This window comes from Camponotus floridanus, unplaced genomic scaffold, assembly GCF_003227725.1.
Source record: "Camponotus floridanus strain SB8 unplaced genomic scaffold, Cflo_v7.5 scaffold1, whole genome shotgun sequence".
NCBI lineage: Eukaryota > Metazoa > Arthropoda > Insecta > Hymenoptera > Formicidae > Camponotus > Camponotus floridanus.
Window position 1 is genome coordinate 9,840,749 of NW_020229214.1, and position 22,452 is coordinate 9,863,200.

The following is a 22,452-nucleotide window of genomic DNA, read 5'->3' on the forward strand; positions in this document are numbered from 1 at the left end:
ATTCTGCAATTATATTTTATTCTAACTTGAGAGATGAGAAAAAACCAATAAATGATTCAATAAAATCGATAAGCTGGAGAAAATCTGAAAATCCTGAAATTCTTTTTTAGATTTTAGGTATAATAACAAAATTGTTTGTTTAGGTATAATAACAAATTGTGCAGAAATTTTCTCAGAGAACGAGAAAATCATTAGACACTGATAAGAGCTACTAAATTTTCAATGTCTTGAATAATGTTCATTTTTTTTAAATACATATTTTGATGATATAAATTTACTGAATTTTAAATTGTCGCATTAGAGCTCGCATTCATCCTGCACATGTCAGACAATTTTAAGACGCAGTTGGACAAATATGCTAAATTTTCAATTTCTTACAAGTACACCAAGTGCTAGCTTATTAGTAGCGATCGATATAAAGCGCATTTCTTAATGAAAATCTAGCGTTGGATATCTTTTGTGAACAACACATAATAGAAGTCCTGCCGTATCTCTCTTCCATCTTACCTATTGAATTAAATTATTACGACTGATCTAGCGACTGATAAAAGCGCGTTTTATCATATAATCTATTACGATTCAATTTTTCAATGGGATTAGGATATTGTTTGCTATTTGTAGCTTGATAACATCAAATTAGCTCTTATCTGCCTAGTTGATTTAATATTAGATATGTCGAGAAGAATCTGTATAGGTTTGGAACATGTTCCTCGGAAAATTATTTAAAAGGAAGGACCATCGTAAGCCGCTGTCACGTTTCGGACGTTCTCTTCAACCTTTGAAAATCGAATAATAGGAAAAACCTTTTTCACCTTTCTTGTCACGCAAGAAAGTTATGTCAGAACGCGATAAGCTTCCAGTGAACTTTATGTCTTCGATTTTTGACACACCAAGCTACATATTCCACATCTTCTACAGTAGCTTTCTAGCAACAAAAGAATTCGATTTTGATATGCTTAATTTTTATACGCAATTACATTATCAGCGATCTGATTTCGCTAAAGATGAAAATTTATATTTTAAATCACATACTTTAATTAATTTCGATAAAAACAATGATAATAACTTGCAATATATGTAAAATAGTTTAGTACAATTTATCGCATAATTAAATCGTCTCATTTATTATGCACATCGGCTGCATTTGTGCCAATAATTGTACAAATAATTATTAGATTACGTTCATCACGTATTATTAAGTAATACTATTGAACAATATTTTGGTAGATCGTATACACACATGTATATTTTACTTTGATAATAAATTGCATGACGCGTAGAACGCCGCGATAATAATCATCCATTAAGTTAATGAGAAAGTTTACTTTGTGTGTTGGAGAATTAATTATTACTCTGCTATATATTTTTCAAATCTAAATTATATTGAAAATATTTATTGGAAGAATTTTTATCCAACGCATTCTTTACATAGTTATTTTTCCTCTTCAATGAAAAAAAAGAGATAATTTAAGAAAAAGAGAATAATTTAATCTCGACAAAAATATTTTAATCTTTTTTATAAAAATTTACCATTCCGCATGCAGAGTTATGCAGCGATGCGTTTAAAACTATCCATAATCCATCAATGCATTGAAATTCGCCATTTTATATTCATAGGGAAGATAGAGTTCCATTATATCAAAAGTGAATAATATATCAATATTGACTTTTTCACACACATAGTTAGTATAAAAAAGTTCTATATCGAGAAAAGAATCGCACACATTCGTGCAAATGCTTTTAATAAAAATATAATTATAAAGATACGACGCAATTAAGAAACATTTATAAATAAAAGCTTTTAAGAAAGATAATCTCAGCTCCGCACGCATATACATACAATTAAAATTCCACTTATGTTTGATGTTTATATATGCAATGTGATATTCATAGCATTGAAATATGTATTTGAATGTACTTTGCTCCCGTTGATAGCAGAAATATGTCAAATCTTGAGAGATTTATTGTGTCAAGTTGTTCGAATTTATGATCTCATACGATTTTGCGACTGGTTTACCGAGTTTTGTTCTCAAATATTAAGATTGAAGAAAGTTTCCGGAACAATAAAAATATTTTAAGGATTGTTATTTTAAGGATGTTTTAGATGATAAGATCTCAGAAACATGTGCCATTTTTTTTTATCAAAAATCATTTTTGTATCATTTTTATATCAATAACATTATCTTTCTATAAAAAAATGTAGCTTATATTGTGCTAATAAAACATAATTATATAGAGCAAGAGATACACATAATTCCCAACGAATTGTTTATTAATCTTGATACGTGTATCTCGAGTCTCTCTTGCCATCAGTGAAACGTCTTGCTGACGCCAGAAAGACATATTCGTCACTTTGGTTAATAAGAAAATGACAAGGTGAACTTGCCGAAGCTAATTTTCGAGCTATTATTTTCCCTTCGGTCGACCCTGCCCATCTGCGATACTATTACTCTACATGTCACCGATTATGTGTGTACGGCGAAGCGAATCAAAATAGATGTGCCTGCGCATGAATTGGCCATTATCCAAGATTCGATTTAATTACGTTGCTGAACTATACAATTTTATATATGGCTTTATATAGTTTTATATGATTTCATATACAGAGTTTTCTTAAATTCTTCCCTCTTGTTCTCTCTTATATATTATTCCAATTTCTATTATATTTTAGTTATATATTTATGCAATCTATAATAATTTATATTATTATTGAATTTATATATATAATATATGTATAGTACATCTGAAATATATGAATACTAGAAAAAATTAATTTCTTCAATATTATAACATACATTAAAAAAAAATGTATATATATATATATATATATATATATATATATATATATATATAATATATGTTTCCTCTTGTAAAAATTTTACAAGATCAAGATAAGTTTTTAATGAAATTGTTTCTGTGTGCTTGCTTTTTCGATATCGTGTACCTTTTTATAAATATTATTTATCCCGTTTTATCATCATGTTTATTCTTATTACTCATATTATCGCAAAAACGAGGTACAATCTAAATTTGATCGAGCTTACTTTATCTTGTTTTATCAATCGTCAACGTTCATCATTTAATCGATTTCCATGTTGCGTAAGTGCGCCGATTAATAAGAAACTGACGCAAGGAGAGAGAAAGAAGCGGAAAGAAGACTCTTGGCCGTGTAATTTGCAAGACTACGGCTTGTTGCCCGAGGAACGAAGCCATATCAATTCGTATAATCACATTTATTCAGAAGCTACTGACCGTTTTTAATAAATGAGCAGTTATTGAAAGTCACTACTTTATCCTGTTATGATGTTATTAAAAATGAGATTGGAATATTCATTACTCTTATTACCACAGTAACAAAATTGTACAATAAAGCCCTGCAAACAAGATATAGCATTGAAATATGCATACTGTTGACTGCGAATACTATAATTTAATAAAATGCAACAATGAGATCTAACATTTCCATTGCTATTGTTAAACATTTTTATGAAATAATATTTAAAAGCGGAAATAGCAGAGAATAATGAGATTATTATGATTTTTAAGAGATTTACATTTTCATAATGCGGTTGTGTGATATTTTTTTTGTAACATTATGTGATTTATTTAAAAAAAATTGTTACATTTTCACTAGAAACTAATTTTTCGTTGCACGTGTTATCAAATGAGTTTTTGACGTTAAATGTCAAAATGTTATGTGTTTAGTTGAAATTTGACGCTCCATCATGCTCGATTAATAAGTAATAGTAAAATACTATTTCTTCATCTCGAGAATCACGCTACCTTCTGATTCTTAATGGAGTTTTGTTTTGTCTTTAGAAATTTAGTTTTCTCGCCGTGATAGAAATTTAACAATGAATGTACTTTTACACGCGATAACTCACGATACAATCACGCTTGATAAAGACTTGAGTCTTCGTTTAATGTTTTAACAGCAGTAACGTCAGTTAACGATAGAAAAGAACCTTCAAGCAACAGCTTCAAATTTTTCCCAACGGTATACAACTCTGCGGTAATTATCTTCATATGTACACATATACTACACAAATTATTCCATACTGTTATTAAATGCAATATTTGATGAAGCTTTTTTAATTTACATACCGTATAATACAGTATAAATTAATTTACATATACACGGTATATTGCAATGCTCTAATAACTATGATATCCATTGGATTAATGCATTTCTGAAATGACGAGATGAAATGAATGCGTGACGAGAGATTGATATATCATCGATGATATCTCACGAATCGTCCCAGAATCAAGCATTTCTGACTCGTCCATTTTCTGTCTATTCGTTTTTCGTATATTACAAGCGCACGAGAAACGATTGCTGATATCTAATAAACATAATGGTTCTTGATTATACCGTTTATATTTTCCGCGCAATCGCGTCTTTATGGAGGTTCTCTAGTATTTCGCCGATATCTAAATTAGTTTTCGTCGGGTTTGCCTGACCATTCGGGGTTTACATAAGACTGTTCAGAAACACCATATTACTCGGTCAACTTTAGCACTTTCGGGACATCGTACAAGCAACCTGCTGTTAGCCGAAATGAATACGCTTTACCCTAATGGTGCAATGGTAGAATTATATGAAGTTTTGCACGTATATACATAGTATATATATATATATGTAACTAGATGGACGGAAAAGAGAGATGTCATATTACACGCAAAAATAAAAATGTAAATTAAAAAAGGAGAATGATATGAATTTTGCTCTGTGTACTAAATGCATACATTTCGCCATTGCCTCGCAATCTCGTGCATTATTCAAGCGAAACGTAATAATTCATATATGTTCACATATGTTATATTCGCTTCTGTTTGCTTATCCGCTTACGGTGAATAATTTCATAACCCTCTCCTCATATCACGCACAGTCACATCGATACGCTCGTATTGTCGCTCGGCTAAAGGTGTTTTTGGAAAGTGATAGCACTCCGCAAAATTATTATTTGAAAATGTGCGTATCTGCGTCGTGCAGATCATGGCGATCACAAAGCGAAATGCTTTGACGAGATTCACGACTAAATTTCAACGAAATTCTGTTTATTAATTTTACTTTGCACACAAACATACGCGCGCGCGAGCGCACATGTACATATCTCCTGTATGCGTTTCTGCACGATATATTTCACTGAAATAAAATTATTTTCGCGCCAAAATAAAATTATTATAGGCGCGCGTGTAGCCCTTCATTTCCGAAAAAATATGATATTCTTGATTAATTTAGAGATATAAAACGAATGTTCTTCTTTTTAATATCGCGCAACTAAAATGATGATTTAAGATTATAAAAGAAGATGTTGTTGGGATTTTTCGATTAACTTGAAGGTTATTTTATGTTGGACATCTGGTAACTGTTCTGGTATTCTTATCGAGGGGAAATTGTAGGTAAAATATTCGTTATTAGGTATAATAGAGACATTACGGAGGTAATGTGAATCATGCTTCAAAGAATATAAAATATATAATTATTTTGATATAAAATTTCAGATTTTTATCTTTATTTTTTTCTCTCTCTAGAATTATAAAAAACATGTAATTAATGTAATTATAATTAATGTAATCGAGACTTTTTACAAACTGAAAAATTTTCTTCAAATTTTCTTCAATTTTTTTTCTCGTCGAAATGAGAAAAATATGGTTCACATTATCTACACGTGTCCCTTTATATATTTTGCGCAAGTGGATTTCATGCAAGTGATTGTTTTTGGCCAAAATGTTTTTTGATGCCACATGTCGTCGAATATGAATTTTCCTAGGATCGATATTCGATTGAGACAATTTACTGGCACAATAACGTTTCCCCTGAAAATGGATATCGATAACCTTTATCAGAATGTGTTAGTGCAAATGCTATAACATGCATGTACTATAATGTATACATGTAATAAATAATGAAATTATAATGACAAAGTATAAATTTTAAAACTTATATCCTTCTTCAATTTAATACTTTGGTTTATTTTAGTATTAAACGTAAGGATTAGTAGAGATGTGTAGTAGGATATATTTTAAATAACTATTTTATTTTAAATGTGACGCAATAGATTGACAGCGCAGCAAACAATGCTGTTTGATTAATTATTAGCCGTATTATACGTACAATTATGTTTGGATCTCGATTCAATAGACTTGCAGCATGACAGAGAAATGCGAAACATTGTTTCGAGTGATAATTTCGAAATTTAACTACTAAAAATGATACATATTACAATATTTTAATCGAGTTAGGACTTTTGATTTCTCAAATGCTAAAAAAGAATCGAAACCAAATCATATTCATTGGATATTCATTTAATTTTCTCGTTTCAATCTCATCCAAATTATATATTCGTAATTACGCTACATTATATTTCTTTTCTCTGATTGTATGTGTATGTAGTATGCTATGTATATCATTTATACATGCGTAATAAAATAAAAAATTACTATCGAAGCAACGAATTAATAATTTAAATAATTGGCAATGATATTCATTAACGCGATTGTCTCCCGGTGAATTTCCAGTGAATCTCTAAACAAGGTGAACGTGATGCTCGCACTTAGGAACGTTTCAACTTGTGATTAGCATAATGGGAAGTCGTTGGTAACTCGCATGCGATCGATCAGCTATGAGACTAATTCGCAGGCTATAGGCAAGTGCTACCAATCGATAGCTACTCTGCCACCGCGGTTTTACCGCAGGGATACACGATCTTACACTTTGTAGCATTACATTCGACAAATTAGTGTAATTACGGTGGTTGGTAACGATACGCGTTCGATTCTACGATAATATATTCTAGGATATAACATTCGCAGAACTGCGATGCCATTACACGCGACAAGATGGATACGCGTACGATAATTATGTCGCATCATCAAAGCCAGGACGAAGTCGATATGAAAGCGCCACGTGTAAATAGAAATATTTCATTTATTGAAATTTTTACTTTATTTCCAGCAAATTTTTAATTTTAATTTTTGTGCGATTTTATGTACATAAAAAATTTATATAAAAATATATATGTCCATGCATTTTTTACGTAATAAAAAAAATATATATATATAAATAATGATGTACATGGATATATTGCCGTCATGGATAGTCAAATATGATATCTATATTTGCGTCACATGCGATCTCTTCATGGTTTAATATTTATGCTACTGGATAGTAAATATGATATAAAATTAATTCCTCTAAAAATGATTACGAAACTATATTCTTCTAGTGTAAAAAAGGATGAAACAAAATTATATAATTATCAACATATTTTCTGATTTTTAGGAAATATATATTACAATGTGTACATTTTTTTATTAAAACTTTATGGGATAGCAGTCTCTCATCAGATAATAATGAGATATTCAGACAATTTCGCAACATTAAATTACGAAACAAAAATTCATGCAGAAATTCCGCAATAATTTTCCGCTTCGCTCGCGTTGATTGATGATCGTGCGCAAGTGCCACGTGTATCGCGCACATTTGTGCGCTTTGTCGAGAAACGGTGATGATGGAGCTAAAAAAGCTGTCTTTTGTTTACTCTATTTTTTTTGCGATTGCAGTTGCATCTCCACCGGACAGACGAGTCACGAGGGACGATATTGGAGTGGCCTCGGCCGGTGCAGCGGCGAATAATGCGACCGGTTGTAGCAGCACGAGCGGCGCAGCTTCCACGAGGCCGCGCAATCCTTCCTCCTCTCCTGGTCGAAACGGCCAACTCTCCAGTAAGTTTTCGAGGCATTATCTCTCCGAGATATGCTTCAGTACTTATCGACCAGACTTACTTTTTGCAAGCGTATTTCTTCAAAAAGCAAAGTTTTTTCCTCCTTTTTTTGTCAGCTACAAAATGCTCCAAAATATTCGCAGTAAGGTAGTCTCGGAGGGCATTTTTATAATTTAACAATATTGCATGAGTAGAGTTTGTATCTCAAAAACACTGATAATTATTGCGGAATATTTTATTACAAATAGAAAAAATTGAAGAAAATATCAAAGGTAATTTTATATAAATTGTACTTGAATTTTCATGTATATATGTGCAAAAAAATTAAATTTTATGCGTATTTACTCATTCAATAATACTTATTAATTTTATTTTAAAAATTTTTAATTTTCACAAAAGTGTCATTTTAGCGAAATAAATTTCCGTTATAAATCTCCCTTAGTGGAATAAGAGAAAAACAGTTTATTTTTATAGAAATCAAGCGTTTTATTTATTTTTCATTGGCTTTATGACTTTACTTTTATATATATATAAAAACAATTTTTTTTAACTATCTATTTTAGTACGTAATATTAAAATGTGAACTTTATCCACTTATAATCCATTATTGAAATACCAATTATTCCAAAATTGTTTTCATGTAGCGCGATGAGACATTTTTAAATTATATATTATGTCACATACAAACTGTATTACGAAACAATTGTATTAATCAGAGAGGCAGTTTGATCAATTTATGGAGTAAAATTATTACGGGAGATGTAAAGATTTTAGGGATTATAATTTTCAAAAGATGTTAAAATTGTAGGAACCAACTGAGATGATTAATTAAAGAGTCTAAAGAGATATTTTATGCATTTTTTTATATCAACTTTCTCTTTATTTTTTAAATTGATTTACACCGCCACATTGTTTGCGGAGAGATTTCTGCATAATTTAGAGTACGATTGAATCTGATTCTATCGAATCGTATTAATCGAAACGATTACGCTTACTGTGTTTCAGAACAGGGCACTTTGACGATAGTACGCCGAAGTTCCGGCAAAAGCAAAAGCATCAGCAGCGGGAGTTTCGAAAGTTCTCCACCGCCGCACAATCCCGACACTCCGTATTTATCGAGCCAATCCGTCGACCTCGATGAGATCCTCGATAATGTCGATCTCACGACGGACTCGCTTCCTGCCGTTGACACTCCCGACGCGTGCGACAAAGCTGCTCTCAGGTATCATATCGCATTGCAGGTGTTAATGGCTTTGCAAATGTGACGCGGTTTAGATTTAGGTGGAGGTTCGCCAAGAATAGCATTAAAAAGAAACGACATTTTTTTTTCATTGCCGGACCATTTCGAAATTTTTATCATTTTGTCTCGGAGAGATAAAGATTGTATATTTTATTCGAGAAAAATATATCGTACATTCTTACATCATCGCTCCATTTTCAGAGAGAGAGAGAGATGTTCCGCGACACGCGGATATTTAAAAAGTATTGAATTTGCATACATTGAAATAATTATCTCATTTAAACATGTCATTTATTTTCTAGTTTACCATGAAAATATGCTCTATAATGATAATTTATATATCGAGTGCGCTGTACTTTTTGTACATGTTGTGTATGGCGTTTTTTTATCCAATCTCGCGTTGAACGTTTTTATTCAACGCGAGATTAGAATCCCGCGGCAGGAAAAAAATATCTACCCCTTCGAGCATCGAAGAGTTAAATACAATTACGTTAGCAATCTCGACTTGTCGCGCAATTATCGGAAAGCGATTGGATGCGAACGTCTAGTTTAGAGGGCACGTTATTGGCGCGCGCAGGGAACAAACTCCGAGGATACCTCTCTTTTGCAGATTGAGGTGTTTATTGAGGCAGCTACAACACGGGGAGATATCCGCCGAACTGCTCCAACGAAACTTGCATTATGCAGCTCGTGTACTCGAGGCCGTTTTTATCGACGAGACCAAGTAAGTTTCTTTACATGAGCGAGAGACGGAACGCCGGATCTCTCATGTATAATGCAAAGAGACAATAGTCTGTATACTTTGTACGATTATTTTCAAATATTACCGTTTTCTTCCGCCGAAATTTCCAGACATTGCCGACACGCTATCGCCTCCACGTCCCGCACTTTGCGGTTAATTAACGATTCTCTTTTTGTAGGCACTGTCGATATCGTAATTGTCGAGAATACGACAAGATTGAAGTTGATTCATGGTGTAGAATTTATCGATCCGATGGCACTTGTTTGCGTCTCGATCGAACGTCGTAATCGATCTCGTTGCGTTTTACATAACGATCATTAATATTGATCGATTCGATTATTGAACGAGATACGATACTTTGACAGCGGATCGGACTACGTGATCAATTATTAATTAATTATTAATCGAGTCGCGAGAGTCGCACAGGGTGCAACTTTTAACGAGACGCGCGCAATTTCTGCCTCGTTTGCTAAGCGCAACTCAAATTTAACGCGATCCCCTAAGCCTCGCGTAATAAGAGACTTTTGTTCTCGCGATGCGTCGTGCCGGATGAAACTCACAACCCCTGTCCCGGGGGTCATTCGGCGATCAAAGAGACAGCCGGTTATAAGGGACAAAGGCTATTCCTGAATGTACTATGCATCGCGACAAAGCCGGACGAGATCAATCGTCCGGACGATAAAGCATCGAGCGCGCCGAGATGAGTAGTCGAACGTTACATGACGACGACACTCGTCGTTGTCGCAAAACTTGTCTAGCTTCTCTAACCGAGATCGCTTCTGTAGCTTCGTCGAAGAGGAGTCGGTGTCGGTGCCTCTTTAGCTCAGTGGTAGAGCACTGGTCTCGTAAACCAGGGGTCGTGAGTTCAATCCTCACAGGAGGCAAGTGAATTTTTGTCGTCAAGGTTCCTAGCTCTTCCTCGATTGCCGTCATATCGATGCTACGATATCGAGAGCGAGAAATTGTGCGAATTTTTGCTTTTTTTTTTTACAAAATACACTCAAATAAATTAGCCTTCTTTTTTCTTTCCACGTCAAAATTTATGCGTTTTCTAATCGATGTCCGATCCTTTTTATCAGTTATGTAATTATAAATTCCGATCAATTGGTAGAAAATGCATTTTTACTGAAAATATTTAACGAATCTACAGAATGAATTTACTCGAGCCTTTACTAGTAAAGAATAATAAAAAAGGGAATTTTATATTATTATTTCGCTACTGTATCAAATCGAAGGCGAGCTTTTATGCAAGAAAACATTTGTACGGACTTCTCGCTTTTGATATCATAATTTGATACAACTGCAGAAAGGAAAAGAAAGAGCCTTAACGATTCTCCACAGTATTATGCTTGTAAAAATACATATGTCGCATTCGTATCTTTGATCATTATTACTGTGGAGGAAATTAATTCTTGCCATGACTAATTTAGTCGAAACAATATAAAACGAATTATAATCTTGCAGAGAATTTCGTTCTTGAATGCCCATCTTTTATTATACACTTTGCATCGCGGCAAAATAGATTATGCATCGAATGCGTGAAAATTGCACCGATCATATCACTTGCGCTTGATACATCTCCAAGCCGTAAAGATTTATGACAAAATCTTCAATTATATCGCTTGAACAACGCTTGATTTTTTCTTTGAATTTTCTGTTCACGCATCTATGCAAAGGTACGCAACTTTCAATTTTATGCTGCCGTGAAGCACGACGCATCGAGAGTTTACCCATTTCGTTTTAGCAGATCGGTGTAATTTGATTTATAATACTTGAATGTTTGCCGGAAATGAACAGCGCGATGCCACAGCGGTCGATATATCGAAAAGAGAAAAAGAGAAAAGAAAAGAGAGAAACTTTAATCTTGTATTATCCTGATCTTTTTTACACATGAACTAACAAGCACTACCGCAGGGTGAGTTCAGGCGGGAATGAGTGCGCTCGGTCATCACGTAGGGGGGCGGGCCTGACGTCTTCATCCCTAAGGGGCGGCTTGGAACCGGACGGACCACAGGGCCACGCGGTGGTAACCCAGAAACGGAAGCTTCGCACCCCCGTATGGGCAAGGTTGCGAAACATTCACATTTCCAACCCCCTTACGACTCCCGCACCGTTCGTCCCACCACACGATGTACCACGTCATCTTCCCCCGACTCTTTTTCCCCTTTTTCGCTCCTTTTTTTCTTTCTCCTCGCCTCCCCTGCCCACCGATTCTCCCGCCGTCCGTATCCGTGCCGTCGACGCTCTTTGTCGTGCTCTTTGTCGAACGTTAGGTTCGCGTTCGTGCATCTCGCGAGGCATTTTTTTTTTCTCGAGAATATAAAATAGTTGGTAATCGCGGCGACAAGCGACAAATTTCAATTTCACCTACGCAATGATTTACATGCTTCTCTTAAAATTCGGAGAGAAGCTTTACAGATATTTCTCATTACTTTACGATAAAAATATTCCATCTGTTTTTCAATATTTTATTTTACATGACATTTAATATTTTATATAACATTTTATTTGCTCTTTACCTCTGTTTCTCAATATTCATCCAACCGCGCTAAATGTCAATCTGCCAATATTCATCAGACACGAATTTTACGCATAACGTGAATAACATGATTGACAACTCATCAGCGAAAACACGACGACGACGTTTGCTGGATATGATGGCTTTTACAACCTGGACAAAAAATGATGATTATTATATAATACAATAATTGATGCTCCAGGCTTTCTTATATTAAACGGATTGTTTAGCATAACATGAAAATGTTACAAATATTTTTCTTCGATATATATATATTTAATTAAATATGTAATCTTTTTATTAATCTTTTCCCTTGAAGATACTTTTCGAATTCGGATGTCGCTCTTCTCCGTAGAATGCCAACTAATAAGTGGAACGAGTCAACGTTTCGTTATTTTTTTAGCGAATATAACTCCTCCGTTATCTATCTAGTCTAGTTTATGTGCACAGAAATTAAAACGCATTAGCTATGCGTTCGTTCGCTGATAAGCATCTTTCAATAGTTGATAACTCAAATATAGTCTGACGCTCAAGACAAGTAGCATGTTTTTACAAATTGTTGCATCGAGTAGTAATAATATAGACGATTCTTTTAGAAAATACTATCAAAGATATTCTTATTACTCGGAATAATCGGCACGAGTCCATTATAATTGACGCGCAATTAAACTTTCCGGTTTGTCACATGTGAATGATTACAGAGACAACAATGACACACTTAATTGCCCCACATTTTTCGTAAATGTCGAAATGTCTCGTTCGTTTCGCGACACGCGACTTTGTACAAATAATCAAACGATGCGCAACAGGGAACATTAATTCTCCACATCGTAGCCATTTATAATGACACTTACCAACAATTTTGTAACTTTTATTTCCGCATCTCGCGCGCGAACGTTGGATCCGGAGACAAATATAAAAATCGACGAGAGGAACCTCGACGAGAATCAAACGACACTTTGGAACACAGCATGAAAAACATTACTCTTGCCTTGCCATGTCTATCTCTCTCTCGCTCCCTGTCTACGTCTTTTCTAGCCTCTTTCTAGGTGTAACCTACACGATATGTCGGACGTATCTGCCTGCCGTGCAACATGCATCGTTGTCACGATAATCGATCGTTTCTAACTGGTTTAGCATTGTTCTTGCCCGAGAAAGAGAGGAGTGCATGTATATATACGTTTATCGCCAGGCGGTCTTCGATAATAAGCATCCCTCGTAAAGTTATCGCGGCGTGTGGGGGAGTGACTCGAAAAATGCTGCGAGAGCGGTTACGAAGATGGCCATCTCGAGAACTGATCTTCAGAGGCAGAGCGAACGAATGGCGGAGAGAGCGAATAAAGAGGGAATATTTTCAAGTCACCCCACGCAGCAGGCATGCCAGGGATGTTTGCTTGATGTAGCAAGACGCTTAGATCGATGTGAAACCTTTCAATGTGATATATGTTTTTCCTTCGTGTTTCACGTTATAGAGACGCCGATCGTGTGGAGTCTGCCGCCACGTGTCGTCCGGGTGTACGCCGTAGGTTCGTTTCATCCAAGATTTTCACTTTTGCGCCAACGCAAATCGCGAGGACACCGCAATCCAATCCGAAGCTAACGCTCTTTCTTGCTCTTCGCACTTTTCGAGCTTGACGCCTTATCGAGCTCCTTCTGCATGAAAGGTCGCTCGCGCATCTCGCGTGTGAATACCCTCGCTGTATAATATACGATATAATATACTTTTGCTCGCGGGGTGTATCAGGATCTACGTTTTCTTTCAAATTATCAATATTATTGGACGCACATTTCAACACGTTTTATATTTTATTCGACAGAGTTAGATGAGATTGAAATTAAACTTTGAAAATGGACAACCGCCTTTAGAATATTAAAAATTTCACAATTTTTTAATTAATTTTACAATTGAAAATTTTTTATATCTGTAAATATATTTAAAATGATTCCCGAATCAATATTCTTTTGCAAAGTTTGCGGCGAGAAAAATCTATAGTTGGAGAAATGAATTATATAGTTCTGAAACACTCTATAGTATAGTGCGATTAATAATATATAAGAGATGCGCATGCAAACTGATGCTTTCCTGCAAACAACTTTTAAATCTATAAATGTTTATGGCAAAGTTCTAATCGCAATATTTATCATAATTTATCATTTTTATGTAAAATATTTTGCAAAATACATACTAATTGTGTTTTCTTCATATTTCAACTAATTGTTATAATTGTATTATTGTGTTTACTTGCGCACTTTCTCACTGATGGCGATATCTGGGTGTTTTGTGTTTTGTGTAATTTGCAGTCAAAGTCGATGGATACGTCGGAGATACTCTTTCAAGCGAAATAGCGACACATTTTATGGATTGTAACATTAATAATAACTCTTCGAGTTATTATTTATCGTCTCATTAATGTTAGCTTATTGAATAATAACGTTATCGAAATTGTATTTGCCAAAATGACCGACCTAACTATCGTTCAAGCCTAATAAATCGAACCAGGTTTGAGATCAAAGTACGACAGAAAAAACGCAGCAAGTTCATTTGCTGAACCGTTTAGTTTTTACACACAAACCTTATTCCGCCACCCATACGAACATCAAATTCATTCATTTGAACGCAACATTTCTATCCAATTTGCACTTTGTTGTTAAATTGATGTGATTGATATGACTTTGTTTGAATCAATCGTCGATTTAATTAAATATTTGATTTAATTGTGACGCAAACATTTTAGTAAATGAGTAAAATGATAATTTACGCGTAGAATAATTTGAAAAAATTATTCGGCATATTATATATTTGAATTTCTATATAGCGAAAGATTTTAAAAAGATGTTAAACATTTTTTTTTTAAATACTTTTTGGTAAATTTAGGATATATTTTTTACATTATCTATATATTCGGTGTATCTCTCATGTAATCATTTATTCATTCATAAAACGTAACATAACATGGAATATCGATCTCGGACTCGGAATCACGAGTGTAAATCATCTGTGTGATTTACGAGGAAATGAAAGATTATTTCACAAAATACGAAATTCATTCACGATACAATCTACAAATTAGCGACAAAACAATCGCGTTTCTGATGATCTGTAGAATCATGATATATATCGTAATAATAGAGAATGTAAATTAATATTGATGCAAAGTAATGTAGCGAACAAACATGGAATAATATCGTATAGTAAGTTAATCGAATTGTAGATTTATGCGACGGTACAGAGCAAGCTTAAATGCAATAATTTTAGCACAATAATAATTTTTTTTTGTTGAGGACATCGAGCGTCTCGGCTCGATCGAATGCGTGTAATAAAGGTAGGCCGGATTATGATCGTGCCGAATATGTCAGCGCGTCAGCTCATGGCTGATCTAACATCGCGTCTCGCGATTTCCTCCCTTAGACGGCTGGCGGACGAGGACGATGAGCTGTCGGAGGTGCAGCCGGACGCGGTGCCGCCGGAAGTGCGCGAATGGTTGGCGTCGACTTTCACCAGGCAGCTCGCCACCACGAGACGGAAGGCTGACGAGAAGCCAAAGTTCCGTTCGGTCGCGCACGCCATCAGGGCGGGCATATTCGTCGATCGGATCTACAGGCGAGTCACGAATACCGCCCTCATGCAATTTCCACCGGAAGTCGTGAAAGTGCTTAAGGTAATCCTCGCCGGCGGCTGAAAAGTTGGATCGAAGCGAGTAAATTTTTAACACGAATGTATCGCGAGATATGGCTCTCGAGGAGGAGAAAGTGTAGAATGCGTACAACATATCTCTCTAGTTTAGTCTCGTCCAACATCTTAGTTAGTTGTACATTTCGAAAGTATGATTACATGTTTTTTCTTTCGATTGTTTTCTCAAACTGAATCAGTGCAAATCAGTTGAAAAATCCAAGATTGGAGCACTTTTTGATTTTCAGTGAAAACACTCCCATTTTACTCCTCCGTTTTCTTCAGATTTCACTGGAAAATCAACTATCGCTGACTGATTCTTTCCAGCAAGATTTCACTGCAATGCTATATTTGTAATGAAAAAAAGCACGCTTATCAATGATAACGCATTGATTCCATTTGATTGAAAATTACTCGTACTACTCGATTTTAGTTTAAACAAAAAAAGAACTGTAAATTAGTCGTACATATCGATCAAGTTATTGAGATGTATGTTTTTAAATTTTTATATTTTTAAATTGCTGACTTTATTGTTTAAGACTTTAGACGACTGGTCGTTCGATGTGTTTTCCTTGAATGAGGCTGCCTCGGGCATGCCAGTGAAATACTTGGGCTACGATCTTCTCAATCGATACGGTATGATTCACAAGTTTAAAGTACCTCCAGCAGTTTTGGAGTGCTTCCTCGGAAGAGTCGAAGAAGGATATTGCAGGCATCGAAACCCATACCATAACAATCTTCACGCTGCTGATGTTGCGCAAACGATGCATTACATCCTGTGTCAAACGGGTTTGATGGTAAATATCTTTAGAGGGATATTTTAAATATACGTTTAATATAATTTCTTGACATTATTTTTGAATTATATATCTCCGGTATATATAATAAGAAATAATAAATATGTATCCTGAATTTTGATTGACTATTTGGAAAATTGAATAATTATAAAATTAATAATTTTTCAAGTTAAAAATTTTCCACAGTTTTTATATTTTATAAATCATCCTTTAATTTAATTGCACATAATTGCATATAATATATTGGTATAAATACAATCTACAATTAGTAAAAATACATTAGTAAATATACATTTTCCGGGAAGAGTACTAATAAGATATCGTTTCGCGATATCTCTTTATCTTTAAAAGAACAAAAATTGTAAGATGCGATGTAAATAATAGAAAAATAAGCGAGATCTCTATTAATTAATTAGTTTAGGAAAAGAGGAATCTTTTTTTGTGCGATTTCATCGATCATCTGTTCCCTCGGTGATTCTTTCAACGTGAGATTATCTCTGGATGAGAGATTATATTACTTGTTGCAGAACTGGCTGACCGATCTCGAGATTTTCGCCACTCTCGTGGCAGCGATTATTCACGATTACGAGCACACTGGGACCACAAACAATTTCCACGTAATGTCTGGGAGCGATACAGCACTCCTGTATAATGATCGAGCCGTGCTGGAGAATCATCACATTTCGGCCAGCTTCCGGTATGCGCAAATTTAATTTTGCCATTTTTCTCCCAGATAGTTTATATCCGAAAATTGTTGTTGACAATCTTGTCTCTCAAGAATTACTAGAAAGAAATCCCAATTAAAATTAAAAATTCTATATAACATCTATTGAACACACACGCACGTAATATAAAATTAATTCATCTTTAAAAATATTTTTCTCAAATTTTTTCGATTTAAATAATTTTATCTTTTCTATAGAGGTAGATAGATTTCTTGCAATAGAGAAAGAGAGAGAGAGAAAAAAGAAAAATAAATAAAATACAACAAAATCAAGATACTTTTTATATTGCATTATAAATGCATACGTTAAATAGGATTAATATCTCCGATAATACCAACTATCATTTGCTTTACAATATTTCAGAATACTCAAAGAAGATGAATGCAATATATTGCAAAACTTGTCGAGAGAAGAATTTCGAGAATTTCGCTCGCTCGTGATCGACATGGTTCTTGCCACTGACATGAGTTTTCATTTTCAACAATTAAAAAATATGAAGAATCTATTGAGTTTGGCGGAGCCAAGCGTGGATAAGAGCAAAGCCGTTAGTTTGGTTCTCCATTGTTGTGACATTTCGCATCCTGCCAAAAGATGGGATCTTCATCATAGGTGCTTTTATCCTTTCGATCCTCCCGAAAAACGTCAGCAGTTTTTTTCCGTTCGACCTTTATATAGAATTCAATCTATTAAAAATTACTGCAGAAAGATAAAAATTGCTTCTGGGAAATTTTTTGTAAATTTTTAAAGCACGATAAAAAATATATGTAATAAAAACTATTCCAATAAATTATTAACTTGTATATAAATTGCTAATAAACAAGAAAAAGAACCGCAATCTTTATGATGAGTAAATGACGTTGTTAATTTGAAATGCACAGGTGGACGATGCAACTTCTCGAGGAATTTTTCAGACAAGGTGACAAAGAGAGAGAGCTCGGATTACCATTCTCTCCTTTATGCGATCGTAACAACACATTGGTAGCTGAATCTCAAATAGGATTCATAGAATTTATTGTCGAGCCTAGTATGCAAGTATGCAGTGATACGCTGGAAACCGTTCTCGCGCCGCTTAATGTCAAGGATACTGCAGACGAACCCAGCAATGGTAAAATTCATTTTAACATGTATGCTAAAAACAAACAATTTTATTTTAGCACATGTGCTAAAAACAAACAATTTCATTTTAGCACATGTGCTAAAAATATTTTACTTGTATAACTTTACATAATTGCGCTTAAAAATTTTCTTTCTCTCTTGTTAGTTAATGTTGGTTAAATTATATCGGCAAAACATAATTGTCAAAAAATTGATTTATTTTTAATTAATTAATAAATTATGTTTAGGAGGGGAAAATAGAAGGTTCAAAATCGACAAACCTTGGATCTCGTGTCTTGGGGACAATAAGAAGATCTGGAAGGAACAAGCGGTTCGAGGTATGTTAATATGTAATTTAAATATCAATTAATCGCTTGAAAACAAAAGGAATCGATTCTCGACAAAGAGTTCTCGACACAACTATGAGAATCTTGTTTCTGCCTGTACAGAAGCAGCTTATTTAGCTTATTTGCTTCAATAAGATTGAGGCGACGTGCCATGTGCCAATGTTATATTTGCAGACGCAGAAGCCAAAGCACAAAAGGAGCAAGAACAAAAAACCAGTGGCAATCGCGAGGATGGTGGGGGAGCACAGGCTCCAGCCGAAGAATGAAAGATACAACGAGCAATTGTATTCTTCAAAAGTCTTTGCAACTTTAGACTACGAGGAAGCTCGTGATCTCCCATGGATGGCATCTATTAAATAAGTTTATGGGCTCCTTATTACGCTTACGAATGAAAGACAAACATCATTCGGTAGTAGTACAAATAGACATATATGTGTCACATTAGACGAGCGGAGACGATGATTCGTAATATGTTGAGAAATAGTTTGTTTAAATTATTAGACACCAAAGGCACGAGTCACGTATTTGTCTCTGCTACTCCTATGTAGGGTGTTTGAATTACAAGTTATCGATTATTTTTTACGGCTCAATATGTAAAATCATTTGATCTCATTAGAAAGATGTAGCGCTTCTCGAAATAATCATCGTCGATGTTGATTATGAATTCTTTGTCAGTATGGAAAGCTCCGATTTCATTTCCGTTTGCGAAACTTGCGAGTTGGTAAGTATAATATTTTTAGTCTTCAATTTTTGAAATTTTATAGATTATAATCAACCGTACAAGGAAAGAGAAAGAGTGATTCTCGAATCTTGAATTATGTTGTAATAATAATAATACGCGATATAAAAGACTCTTGTATTCTTGAAGCAAACAATGCGAAAATTGATGGAATAGCAACCTGAAATATTTTGGGAAAGATGCACACTTTATGAAAGAAGAAAAAGGTTTCTATCATAACTATCGATGATGATTACACGATTTGTACACTTATCGCATAAGAATCTATGAGATACTTTATGCTGACGTTCACCGCACAAAGATATGAATATTGCACAACATAGTTTTGCGTTTTTAATGCGACTTTTTCGTTTAATTTTATTAGATAAACGAAAAGAAGAATCTTTTCGAATAATTCGAAAGACTCTCTATGACGCGGTTTCTGACCGGGAGCATCTCTCTCGTTTACGTGTTTATTAATTAATCGCGGCGAAAGAATAAAATTTTGCGAAGCACATCCTTGTACATACATACCGTTCGTTAGATGTGTATCCGTATACACGTACACTGGTGCAGCTTTAATGCGTGTGTGTATGTATGTAATGTATAAAAAGAAGAAGCAAGATGCGGCTATAATGTTTAGTCGACATATGTTATATAACTATTCCGTATATGTGTGTGTGTGTGTGTGTGTGTATATATATATGTACGTGTACACATATATATGTACGGAAATGTAGAAAGAAAGAGATGAAGCGTTATTTTGTTGAATTTCTCGCGATATTACGGCCGTAGGATACTTGATACACATAGCGACACGCACGTCCGTATTTAAGCTTATAATTTAATACATATCCATGAAGGAATGCGCGTCGCAATAAGCGTGAATTCTCGATATGATGACAGACAATTGTCATCGTGTCAATACATATTGCATCATGCCGTGTCACACGCGTAAGAGAATCGGAGACATAATAAAAAATTTATCATTTTTCTCTTATTTTTTTATCATTTACAAAAATATTTCCATTACTGGAAATTTGTTTTTTTTTATATAATTTATAAATGTGACATATATATGTGTGTACTTAAAAAAAATACATTTTAATTAAATTACATATTAGAGAAATATGATTCTTCTTCACAGGCAGCTTGTCTAAATTATAAACAAGCAAAAAGGCAAAAACTATTTCAAAGAAAATAAATTTCTTCATTAGACAAGCGATAAATGAAAGTATCTGCTAATGTAAAACTGACTCCGGTTCTGTGTACGTGGCAATAACTTGAGGTAAGGCCCTATAGATGTGGAAAAAATCGCTATAAATATTGCGTAAAATAGAGAACAGAAATATAGCAGATTTTTCGAATGAAACATTTTATCATCAGAATCACAGAGATATTATATACTTATATCGATATAAAGGGTGTATAGGATAATCTCACTAGTTTCGAAAAGTATAAACATATCCGTCCTGCATTTATTTAATTCCTCTCATTCGATTTACGTATAAATTTGCGTTATTTGAATACGCGATATACACAGTTTCTATTTTTCTTTTAATTCGTTTATCTGCTTCTTGCCATTATTTTTTTTTAATATTTTCTAATCTTACTGACTGTAGCGTGGCCTGACTAATTGATATAAATCAAAAACTTAGTGTAAATAGCTCGAGAAAGACGTGACAAATTCCAAAAGATTAATTGCTACGCTCAATTAAAATTTAACGAAAATTTTGTTTAAATATTTTTTTTTAAACTGTTACGTAAAATTTAATTAAGCAAAATTCTCTTCTTTTATCGTAATTGCTTTAATTTTTCTTACAGACATGCAAACACCGTGTAATATTAGCAGAGTAAAATAAAATACTGTAAAGTTAGATTAATTCTTTCGAAAAATTCTTTCAAATGTTATCACGTGCCGGTTAGTCGCGTGTAATTAAATTTTTCTTCCTGCAGTGGACGAGGGGCCAAAACGCGTGATAGAATTAAAGTGCATTGAGAAATTACGATTGTATTAAGAGAATCATCGATCAGTCACGTGAATAAAATTATTCGGTCACAGTCGAAGGATCTTATATTATATTTGGATTCGCTCGTTGTTTCGCCAGGAAATAAACGGAAATGACGAGTGCATTTTACGAGTTTAACTCGAGAAAAAGATGAATGCCTTGCTCGTTTATTTATTCACGTGGCTTGGTTATTTCATCGTCTAGAGCTCTCTCTTAAATTAATACTGGCCTTTCCTTCTTATATGATACGCGCGAGAGACCATGATTCTCTAAAAATTTCAAAGGAAGAAAGAGTAAACGAAGCGGCGTCGACATTTAAAGCGACGTGCGCGTATTATTACGCTTGATATACGAAGAATCTTCTAAATATATCGGTATAAGTAAGAGATTATTTATAATAGTTTGACGAGTCTCTCGAGCGACAATTGCGCGAGATCGGATGGTAAAAGTAGGATGATAAAAAGGGGATTTTAACAGTACTGTACTCGACCAATATTATTAATTCTTAAGCTAAAAGTATATACATACACAATGAATCCCTCGCCTCCCTAAAGTCTACCTTTCTACTTCTCTCGAAACAGAGTACGTCCGTATATTGTTCGTAGATATCATTAGAGATTCTCGATTATTGTAAATCTCGGCGAACGACGACGCACATGCCCGCCACGCTATGCAGTTGACGCTGATCATTTCTAAGTGTCTTACCACGGATTCATAATAATGATCGTACATTTTCTCTTTAGATTTATTTTCTAGCACAATTTAATACAGAGAAAAATGTGTACATAACCGGCAACTTCAGCACCATGTCCATTCAATGTGATGTAATGAAATGTAAACGTATAAATATATATAACGAGA

The 22,452-nt window shown here is 34.3% G+C and overlaps 1 protein-coding gene and 1 non-coding gene across 9 annotated transcripts in view; both read left to right on the forward strand.

Moving 5' to 3' along the window:
* LOC105249647 (calcium/calmodulin-dependent 3',5'-cyclic nucleotide phosphodiesterase 1) overlaps positions 1–21,971 on the forward strand; it is a 95,601-nt gene extending 73,630 nt beyond the window's left edge. For 6 of the 8 annotated variants that reach the window (XM_011255265.3, XM_011255264.3, XM_020027046.2 and 3 more), the window contains 11 exons: positions 7,570–7,731; positions 8,736–8,952; positions 9,581–9,694; positions 11,627–11,779; positions 15,640–15,889; positions 16,440–16,697; positions 17,225–17,394; positions 17,786–18,031; positions 18,301–18,527; positions 18,766–18,855; positions 19,039–21,971. In XM_011255265.3, coding sequence (XP_011253567.1) covers positions 7,570–7,731; positions 8,736–8,952; positions 9,581–9,694; positions 11,627–11,779; positions 15,640–15,889; positions 16,440–16,697; positions 17,225–17,394; positions 17,786–18,031; positions 18,301–18,527; positions 18,766–18,855; positions 19,039–19,130 — 1,979 coding nt within the window. In that variant the 3' untranslated portion in view covers positions 19,131–21,971. Of the gene's footprint in view, positions 1–7,569; positions 7,732–8,735; positions 8,953–9,580; positions 9,695–11,626; positions 11,780–13,702; positions 13,757–15,639; positions 15,890–16,439; positions 16,698–17,224; positions 17,395–17,785; positions 18,032–18,300; positions 18,528–18,765; positions 18,856–19,038 lie in introns of all 8 variants that reach the window. The other 2 variants (XM_011255266.3, XM_020027047.2) reach the window with 2 other exon arrangements.
* Trnat-cgu lies at positions 10,525–10,596 on the forward strand. Its single transcript has one exon. It is a non-coding gene; the product is annotated as a tRNA-Thr (tRNA).
* Positions 21,972–22,452: the final 481 nt, after the last annotated feature.